Source organism: Drepanopeziza brunnea (genome assembly GCF_022702325.1).
Source record: "Drepanopeziza brunnea f. sp. 'multigermtubi' strain 214-2 chromosome Unknown ctg1, whole genome shotgun sequence".
Taxonomy (NCBI): Eukaryota; Fungi; Ascomycota; class Leotiomycetes; order Helotiales; family Drepanopezizaceae; genus Drepanopeziza; species Drepanopeziza brunnea.
The window spans coordinates 544,668-554,832 of NW_027094064.1; the positions used below are offsets into that span (position 1 = coordinate 544,668).

General features: G+C 50.2%; 4 protein-coding genes across 4 annotated transcripts; 2 read left to right on the top strand and 2 right to left on the bottom strand.

Annotated features, from left to right (window-relative positions):
- Window positions 1-490: 490 nt before the first annotated feature.
- L3040_000117 (uncharacterized protein) lies at window positions 491-2,263 on the top strand (the record flags this gene model as incomplete). Its single annotated transcript, XM_007295142.2, has 3 exons — window positions 491-1,102; window positions 1,158-1,789; window positions 1,852-2,263. The coding sequence occupies 3 exons, from the start codon at window positions 491-493 to the stop codon at window positions 2,261-2,263; spliced, it is 1,656 nt and encodes a 551-aa protein (XP_007295204.2).
- Window positions 2,264-4,265: 2,002 nt separating this feature from the next.
- Window positions 4,266-4,736, bottom strand: L3040_000118 (uncharacterized protein; the record flags this gene model as incomplete). Its single annotated transcript, XM_066155026.1, has 4 exons — window positions 4,266-4,315; window positions 4,389-4,407; window positions 4,453-4,583; window positions 4,634-4,736. The coding sequence occupies 4 exons, from the start codon at window positions 4,734-4,736 to the stop codon at window positions 4,266-4,268; spliced, it is 303 nt and encodes a 100-aa protein (XP_066013090.1).
- Window positions 4,737-5,247: 511 nt separating this feature from the next.
- Window positions 5,248-5,977, top strand: L3040_000119 (uncharacterized protein; the record flags this gene model as incomplete). The annotated part of the gene is made up of 2 exons (XM_007295143.2): window positions 5,248-5,735; window positions 5,827-5,977. 2 exons carry the CDS (start codon window positions 5,248-5,250, stop codon window positions 5,975-5,977), a joined length of 639 nt encoding a protein of 212 aa, XP_007295205.2.
- A 305-nt stretch (window positions 5,978-6,282) lies between these two features.
- On the bottom strand, window positions 6,283-8,353 carry L3040_000120 (uncharacterized protein; the record flags this gene model as incomplete). Its single annotated transcript, XM_007295144.1, has 2 exons — window positions 6,283-6,927; window positions 6,974-8,353. The coding sequence occupies 2 exons, from the start codon at window positions 8,351-8,353 to the stop codon at window positions 6,283-6,285; spliced, it is 2,025 nt and encodes a 674-aa protein (XP_007295206.1).
- Window positions 8,354-10,165: the final 1,812 nt, after the last annotated feature.

Here is a 10,165-nt window from a genome sequence, read left to right on the forward strand (position 1 = left end):
ACACGCAAAATGTCTCTTCGCACAACTAGTTCTGGGTTGGCTCGTGTGAATAATGGTATGCCTTACAGGTGCATTCGGAGTTTCTGATCAATCATGACGAAATATAAACATCCAATGAAAACTTCTGCAGATTTCACGTAGTCAAGAGCGATATTTCCCTAGCTATCATCGCCTACTGATTTAACAAGCTTTGAATGCTTGCCAATTTGCAGACAGTCAACATAACAGTTCAAGGTTTTAAAACAATACCCATTTCCCACAGTAAATCTGATGCGTTGATGCGAGCCATCTTTCTAAGTTATGAACCTAAAGTGCTTTGAATGTTGTTTCATGCCTAAGCAACTCTGAGCAACATGATCTCAACCCAATATGACCTGGTCACATGACGCGCAAGGTTGTTCAAAATCTACTTACATCCACCAACGCGGCGCTTTGAAGCAAGAAGAGGTACACTCCTCCTCCCGCCCAACCGACCGAGTTAACAGCTGTCATGCGGTCTCTGCACCCACCTGTGCCATCATCGAGTCTCCTTAAATTTCTCAAGTCGCAGTCAGAAAGGATCTGCTTCTTCAGCGCGAACCCACGACCGGGTTTCATATTCGACCATGCAGCTCCACGGTCATCGCAGCTGCGGGCTCGTCGCTTGAATACAGCTTCAACTACTAGACGGCTGTCCACCTCGGCACCACGACGCGCAACTGTAGAAGCTGGGATCCTGAATCTAGGTGTATTCTGGCCGAGATACACCTCCACCGCTCTGAAGATCCAATCCGCGAGCTCGAATTGCATAGCAAGGCACAGGAGAGCAGTATATGGAGGATCGTTAGTGGCACAACGGGCCGCATCCGCGGGGTCCAAAAACTGGCATCAGAAGCTCTGGGGTGTCACATCGCTGCGAGGAGGGAGACCGCTGCGGCCAGACGATTTACCAGCTTCCCTGCGAGGGAATGAAGAGGAAAGCGATATGTCGATGTTTAGTCTGGGCCGGCATATATCTGCAAAAGCGGCTGCGCAGCCGAGGCTGAGGTGTACAGAGTTCGACGAACATGGGAATGTGGTGCTGGCGAGTGGGGAGTTCAAGAAGAGCGAGCTTATTGCTAAAGTATTGCTCCTTTGTCTTCAAGCTATCAATTCTAGTGCTAATGTTTCCTCTGCAGTATGGACTTCTTCCTCGCGATCTTAGAAAGATTGACAGCAGTCTTCTCCCCCATATCCTCGTTCGGCCGTCCGCCATTTTAATTAACCTCCTCCATCTCCGGGTTCTTATAAAAGCCAATCGCGTGCTGGTCTTTGATGCCTACGGCACCACAGACTCTTACAATCAATCTGCTTTCATTTATGACCTTGAAGACAAGCTCCGCCAGAAGCAAGCCTCGCCCCTGGCGGGCGGACTTCCCTACGAGTTTCGCGCCCTCGAAGCAGTGCTCATATCAGCAATTACAAGCCTGGAGAAGGAATTCGAAGGGGTAAGGAAACCAGTCGTTAGAGTGTTGCGAGAATTGGAAGAGGACATAGACAGGGATAAGCTGCGGAAACTGCTCATCTACTCGAAGAAGCTGGGTACTTTTGAGCAGAAGGCCAAATTGGTCAGGGATGCTATTGACGAGGTTCTGGAAGCAGACGATGATCTTGCGGCTATGTACTTGACTGAGAAGAGCCATGATTTGTTAAGAGGGGAAGACGATCACACGGAAGTCGAGATGCTGCTGGAATCTTATTATAAGCTGTGCGACGAGATTGTGCAGGAGTCTGGGAATTTGGTTTCGAATATTCGTAATACGGAGGAAATGTAAGTCTCCTTCCATTCCATTCTCCCAAGCCCGAAACACGGAATACTGACACCTACCACAGCATAAAGGCCATCCTAGACGCCAACCGCAACTCCCTCATGCTCCTGGACCTCAAGTTCTCCATCGGTACGCTCGGTATCGGCTCGGGTGCCTTCATCGCAGCCCTTTACGGCATGAATTTGAAAAACTTCATGGAAGAATCAGACATTGGCTTCTGGGGTGTCACCGGTTGGAGCGTAGTCTTCACCGGTATCGTATTCGCGTACGGGCTCACCAAACTCAGAAAGGTGCAAAGAGTCAGTATGTGGGGCGAAGGCGGACGGAGAGGCAGGAGTTGGAGAGACGAAGACGTGGTTCAGAGAGACTTGGAGAGTGAGAGAATTAGTAGGCAGCGGCTGAGACGGCTGAATGAGGTGCGGGAGAAGCGAGTGGAGAATGTGGGGATCGGGGCTTTGGCCGCGAAGAGTAAATGACAGAATCCGGGGGAGATGGGAGCGTTAACTGTACTCTTTGAATGGGTTGGGGAAGGGGGAGATGTGCATTTGATGGCGCTGGCTGTAAAACATTACACTACTTTCACTACCTATGGGGTGGTAAAAGGCGTATGGTTGTTGAGGGGCGGGCAATATATGTAGATTGCTAGGATAGGTCTATATGTCTACACACTTCTCTCTCACACAGCACCATGGGTTGCCGCCGGCATGGCGTCTTCCCTCAAATGACATGGAGGACGATGACGGCCTCTTCTCTTTCTATTCCAGTTAAAGGCAGTCACAGTCACTCAGTCACTCAGTCAGTCAACAATATAACATCCTCCTCCACCCTTTTTACAGGAGATCTTCTCTTCCTCCATCTCCGTAACAGTTCAACACTCTCGAAAATGTCTGTTTGTCCCTGTTCCATTTGGATAATTATCTATCTCACGACCTAGATATTCGGCCTCGAAGGATCCTTTCTATCGCGGTTGCCTTGGTCACGACTTCGTAAGCGGGCCCACAGCAGCAAAACCGTACCCCCCCCCCCCCCCCCCCCCCCCCATTCTCATTCGCACAGGGAGAGAGTTTTCTTGACTTCCTAACCTCGAAGCAGCGAACCAGCTTTACCATCGAAGAGGGTGACACGAGTGGTATTTATTACCTTGCGGGCTTTTACGCCGTAGGTTTGTTTATCTTGTCTGATACTAGCGTCGCGACGCATTCCATTCGTAGCTACTTATCAGCCTGGGGAATGAATGACTGTCTAGCCCAGAGCTCGCTTATTCTGAAAGCGTGCATGCATGTTTACAATTTGCTTTCGCAGACCGACGGGCAGGGGGGGGGGGGGGGGGGAGGCAGGCTAGACAGATGCAGAATCGCTGGGATATTGGAAGCCTTTGTCGGTCTGAAGGTGAGATAGCTGGAGAAAGGCAATCGCAATACTTTTGGTGGCGGCTGTCCAGATTTTTGAAAACCAAAAAAAGAAAAAAAGAAAAAATTATAAAAAAATTCGCTTACGACTCTAGCCTTGGGTTTTCGCCTGCCCTGCCTTCTGGCGCTTGCCCCCCTAGGCCTTGCGAAAACGTGTCGCGTGGTCTGGAATGTGGAGCCATCGGATGTGAGTTTCGAGATACCTGCTGTTGTAGAAGCAGGAGGTGGATTTGCAGGCTTACTGCTCAAGCTGATAGGCGGCAAGCCCATTTGTAGCCAGAGGGAAAGAATTGCTTTTCAAAATGCAGATTGGAACCTGGAGTCACCATTTCAACTGCAGACGAGTACAGCAGCTCAAAGATTCCTTGCTCGCTAGCTCTTCAGATTTACTGGCCGAATTCTTTGCCAGCCTGGCCCTTTCCGTTGTCCGGTTTGGAGAGGTTTTGAATTGCCCACTCGCTCGCCGGGTGGCTGCTGGGTATCCAGGATACTCGATCTGGAGTGAAGGAAAGCAAGGAATTCGCGGAAGTAAAGGAATAGAGGTCAGGTTTTAACTACGCCCTTTTCCCTTTACGAGTAATGTGGTTATAAGATTCAGGGAGACGAACAGAAGAGCCCAACGAATCGTCGCCGAACGTTCTAGATTCATATCGCCCTAGAGTGTCAACAGAACGCCTATAAGTTGATTGAGAGGGTCGAATGTCTTTCTTTGTGTAGTAGGCGTCTTCCTCTTGTTTGAAAGACAAGTACTGAAAGAAAAGTGGGCTTTGTGACGCTCAAGGCCAAAATAAAAACCCCTCCGAAGCACCTACATTGTGGTGCCGAGTATTGCGTATCGCTATGGGACTAGCTTTTATCACTCGAATGCAAAAGGTATTTAGCTGACATACATGGTAAGAACCTACACTGGGAGTGGTCTGACGCCGGAGTCTCGGGAGGCCTAGCAACGCGAAGAAGCGGATAGACAAGCAGTCCTAGCATCTCTGACATTTCAATCAATCGATATTCGCTCCATTGTTTGAAACAGAAATAGCAAAGACTTGATGATTGCCAAGACCAAAGACTCCCTCTACCCAATGAAAAAAAATACCGACACCAGATCTACAAGCGACCACGCCCCTAGCCCCAAAGTCAGAACCAAGGAAGATGTCCAGCATGGGCCGTTTTCTCAACTCTATGAGAGACTTCGTACCTTCATCCAAACGACGAATCTTTCAAGTATTTTTGTACAGCATACTGCTGATTTACCGATATACCACACTTCCCAACGGTCTCAGGATCAGGGACCTCTGTCCGTACGGAATGACCACCTTCTGGAAAACAATCTGCATCCTCGCGGCCGTGGACCTGCTCGCTACAGTGTTTGCGCTGGGAAGATCTTCCGCGGCTGAGACACTGCCAGAAACGAATCAGGGGGCGAAGGGAGGAAAGACTGACGAGTTCTGGAGCAGATGGACCGGCGCTGGCCAGGAAGATCGGTGGTGAAATATCTGGCGGTTGGACACTCGAGGGGATTGGGCGGGCGGGCTTTGATGACCATGACTTGGATGAAGAGTTGTGATGTTCGTACAAAGTACAGCGCAGAATGTCCCAAAAGCAGATTCACACGCAAGCGAAAGTCAATAAAACAATCCAGTTACAAAACTACACAACATCGTGTGATCCGCCAAAGTGATACTAAAAGATCGAACATACCTTCCTACCATAAATTGCGAGAGAGTTATGGCAGCGATTCTGGCTGATGTCTTGCTGAGACCTGACACCCTCATGCGCTAGTACCAATGCGGATTAGCAGGTACAACCCTCCATGTTATCTTGGGAGCTTCAACCTCACGACTCTGAGCTCTCGGTCACTCGCCCTGAACCACGAACCCCCTCTATTCGCCCAATATGTCACAATCTCACGCCCTCTCCGACGACCAGGCAAGCCTCCCCTCTGCATCATCCCGAATCAATTTGCCCGCACGCAGTCAAGAACACAGCAGTAGCAGCAGCAGCAGCAGCAGGCTAATAGGCAAGCGGTAGTACAGGTCGGCCAAGAGCTCAAGAAGATGACGGCCTTCATCAAGCAAGAGGCCATGGAGAAGGGCCGCGAGATCGAAATCAAGGCCGACGAGGAGTTCGCCATCGAGAAGTCGAAGCTGGTCCGCACCGAGACGGCAGCCATCGACAGCACCTACGAGAAGAAGTTCAAGGCGGCCACCATGTCGCAGCAGATCACCCGCTCGACCGTGGCCAACAAGACGCGCCTCAAGGTGCTGTCGGCGCGGCAGGAGCTGCTGGACGAGATCTTTCACGCGACGCAGAAGAAGCTCGGCGAGGCGACGAAGGATAAGGGCAAGTATGCGGGCATCTTGAAGGGCTTGCTGCTGGAGGGCTTCTATGCGTTAAATGAGGAGACGTTGGCGGTGCGGGCGCGCAAGGTGGATAAGGACACGGTGGTCAAGGCCATCAAGGAGGCGGAGAAGGAGTACAAGGAGAAGATGAAGAAGGAGGTCAAGGCAAGCTTGGATGAGTCGAATTGGCTGCCGGAGGATGTGTATGTCCCCTTGATTGATTACGGATGAGTTTAATCTGGGAGGAACTCCGGGATGCTGGTGGAAAGAAATGCTAATGATCTGTTGAAACAGATCTGGAGGCGTTTCAATCGTCGGCGGAAACGGAAAGATTGAGATTACGAACACATTTGACGAGCGGCTGAAGCTGCTGGAGGATACGGCGCTGCCTGCTATCCGCACGAAGCTGTTCGGACCCAACGAGAACAGGAAGTTCTACGAGTAGAGGAGTTGTGCATGCAGGTGGGCTTTTGGACTGAGCAGCTGTTATCGGAATTGCAACGAAGATAACCAGAGACACACTGCCCGATGGGCGAGGGCAGGGCGTTGTCGAAATTGTATGATAAAATGAATCGTTCATGGCGACTGGTTTGGATGTCTGTAACACGTGGGTTCTGGCATCAAACCGTCTCATACCAAATACTACTTGCTCTGCACCCAGTCTTGTATTGACTGGATCAGGCATTACTGATCTTCCAATTTTGATAAGCAGGTCCAAGGTTTCTCAGCAACACTTATTACGTAGCCCCACTAACCATTCCTAGCACGAACACTCCTCCTCTCCCCACCTCCTCCACTCCCCTTCAGCACTACTTTATTCTTCGCCAAGAAACCAGCCATACCCTTTTTCTCCCTCTCAAAGTCCTCTTCCTTCTTCCCATCAAACCAATTCTCTTTCGGCTTCCTCTTCGTCCGCAATGTAACCGCGATCCTCTTACTAACATTATCCGCCAAGCTCTTCGCTTCCATGCGCGAGATATTCGATGCCCCTCCCGTGTTGATCCCGCTCATGATACTGTTAATCGTCGCGCTCAGCTCTTCGACATCTTTATTGTACTTCTCCTCTACTTTTTTATTAGTCAGATCTACGGAGAGGGATTTGCCGTCGTCAACGGCGATGTCGAGGAGATTGAGGAGGGCGGCGAGGTCGCGGTACTTGGTTGAGGGCTTGGTGTCGAAGACTGGGTCAGCGAGGCGGTCGATGACCGAGTCTAGTGACATGAGGGTGTGGGAGTGCGTCTTTGCGTAGGAGAGCGAGTTGAAGAAGAAGGATGTTGCGAGACGGCGGCGGAGGTCGTGGGTCCGCGGTGTGGTGGAGGAGATGCTGTCGATTGCTTGGAGGCGGAGGGAGGGCTCTGTGGTTGTGGTGAAGAGCGATTTACATATTTGGGAACACTTATGATTGTTAGTCGATGGTTTATATAGGGGAAGGAGAGCGTACTGATGCGTTCCAGATATCGTCTGGTATATGGTAACATAATCGGGCTATGGACTGCTGCATTGAGTCATGGATGTCGGTGTTCTCAAAGACCATCTTGTCAAGGCTCATCCTGAGAAGCATGCTTATAGCATATTTTCTCGAACTTTGATTTAGTATCTCTGCAGCTTGACCAAGAAATTTGATGACTGAAAGTAGCTTGGCCCAATCGCGGCTGGGATAGGGATCTGCTAGCCGTTGGACGGGTCTGATAGCCTCTTTTAAACTCGTCGTTCTAGCAGTCCCTCCTAACCGACGGAAAATCCTTTGTATCGCATCAGGTGTAAGTAGCCTTTGTGATTGTTCAGTACATTGCCTGAAGAGGTTCAAATATGAGGTCCGAAGCGGAGCATTGGACTCGATGGTCACCTCGTCCAGCATCCAGAGGAACAACTCGTCTGGTAACTGCTGTCCCAAACTCACCATATCCTCAGCAAAGCCAGATAGAAAGGTTTGATGTCTTGCCTCAGGATCCATGAGTACACTCTTCCAGCTTTCAGGTATTGAAGCCACCGGGAAAGGTTTACGCTTGGGTTTGCCAAGTTCGGCCTGGGTTTCGAAGAAGTACCATCGTGGATCCGCGACGGTCGCTTCTGTCCTTCTCAAGGCTCGATTGACCTTATCAGCGTATCCTTCTTCTCCATCCGCAACAAATGATTCCAGCAATGCATTGTGGTTCGCCCTAGCGTCCCCATCCATGGCAACATCTTCGTCATTCTTCATCTCCAGCATAGCCTTGAACCTCTTGGAGCTGGCTTCAGCGGCATCGTCGCTTTCCTTGTGGGCGATGAGAGCCTTGAGGTCGAACTTGTACTTTGGCAACACTGTTAATGGCGATACAGGAAATTTGTTGGTCCGCGTTTGATATCGTGGGGGTGTCTTTGCCCTGTCACCTGACGTCTTGGGTCGGCTCGCAGAGCTTGAGCGCCTGGCCGCGAGGAGTGTAGAAAGATCCTCGAGAGAACTATCTGAATCTTGATCATCCGAGTCGTTGATGACACGATCGGAAAAGCTGTTAGCTGCCAGAGACGGCAGTGATGTTACATCTTTCTGAAACATCGACGCGAACTCATCACTGCTGCTTGGCGGCGAAGACAGGCTCGAAGTATAACCTCGCTGATCCGATGATTTTGGCGCCGACGAGAGTATTTGGACCGGAACACTGGGCAGTGTAACTTTGGATGGCCTGATAGATGGGAGTTTGGCTGGAAGTGCGGCTTTTGGGAATCTCGGAGCAGGCGCGGGCGTTGGAGGTGCCTGTGCTTGTGCCTCTGTCTTCGCTTTTGGCGCAGGCGCAGGCGGTTGTGATCTGAAGAAGTCTCTGATGGACTTGTTTTGTGACATGGCTATCGCTATGGCTATGGCTATGGATATGGCTACCTATGCGTGGATAGCGTGCGATCAGTTCGGACGTATACAGTCAGTCAGTCACCGTCGCTGGGCAAGATGCAATTTCCCAAGCTCTAGACACGAACGCGTGCAAGCGTGACCTTTTGATCACGTGGATTAATTCTATTGCGAGCTCATTGCCATGCTTCAGTGCCGGCATGTTTCATTCAAGGACGAGGTTGGATCTGTTCCATGCCCGGCGGCCAGATCTCTTGTTCGTCAGGCGGTTGGACGTTTGGGAGATAGGCTGTCCGTGCTGTCTTCTGCACAATTCAAATCTGACACTTGTACTTTGATTTCTTCTATCGCTTCAGCGGACCTCGTACTTGAAATGTTTCCAGCCGCCCCAATGAATCTAGTTGTAGTGTAGTGTAGTATCTAATCGGACATGCCGGATCCGGATCCCGGTGTGTTTACTTCTGCGCTCTGCTCTCAGGGAATACCGTACTCGATTCTCTCTCGGACGAACGAGGCTTATCACTTATCCCAAGGGCTCGTCCTGTATCCCACTATCCCGGCTCGTGTTACTTAAGTATCCCGAATATGCCGCAGCATCCTCCCCCTTTCCCCCTTTAATCTGATCAAAGTAAAGATCGAATCAATAAGGAGTACGCCCATATAGGGTCCTTGGGACTTTAAGCCAAGGTGGCCTTTCTGCGAGTTTGTTGCGCAAATTCTTGTTTGTATCGTATAGTACCGTATTACACGGGATGTGGCTGAGATACTTGATATACGAAGAGGAAATTTGTCGCCGGAATTCTTTTACTCTCCTGCCTCTTAGAAAGTTGCGTCGTCCCAACATACGGGAAGTGCAGCATCATCTCTCCGCCAAGCCAAATTTTTTTAAAAAAAACATCTGCTAGGCTGTGTATCAACCTGATGTGGACATCAAACTGATAGGGACATCAAACTGATGCGGACAACTCTATTATTATCAGCAATAAAAATACCGCTAGGATTATTGCTGTTACTACGGACGTGATAGCTGGCCTTTGACGCGCTGCAATAGAACGCGCAGTCAGAAATCGGCACCTATGGTACCAGTGGTAACAAATAATCTCACCGACGACAGCGACAGCGACATCAACACGGCGACATCAAGGCCGACGCCAACGCTAATGTCAACTCTATCTCACTCACAGTGACTGGTATCAGTGATTCCGGCGGCGTGTCAGCGTCAGCGTCAGCGTCAGCGATCCATACTTTGGTACGTTTTTGCCCACTTCAGAGCGGAATACCTATGTATTACCTCGGAACAGAATGTCAGCTTTATTTACTCTGCACATTATCTACTCTGTACATCCTTTCCGTAGTGCCTCTGCAGACGAAGGAACGGAGTAGCATCGGGCCTTTTCACCAAACTTTCGCAGAATTTTTCTTCACCTTTACTGTAGATTATCGGTTTCCTGTCTTTTACTAGTAGTTGCGGAATCCCTAGTCCCGAGTGCCGAGTCCCCATATTTCATTAACTGGAACTCCGTACGTATTGCAGAAAATGATCCGGTTGACTGACTTCCTCTGATACGGGGTTTGTCGTAAAGCCCAGAGTGGCGCGGACCTGCGCTGACTAAAGCACCGACCCTCCCCTACCTTAGTTTTGCTTTCTATACTCAACCTACTCATAGAACACTTCACTTTACTACCATGATCCCCTTCTATTGAGATCAAAGCCTCCTCATCCTCCTCCTCTTCCTCGACGCGGGATAAACGTCGCAATTCTCATTGCACTTGTTTTCCGCCGCCATTCCTCTACGAATTAAGGCATTT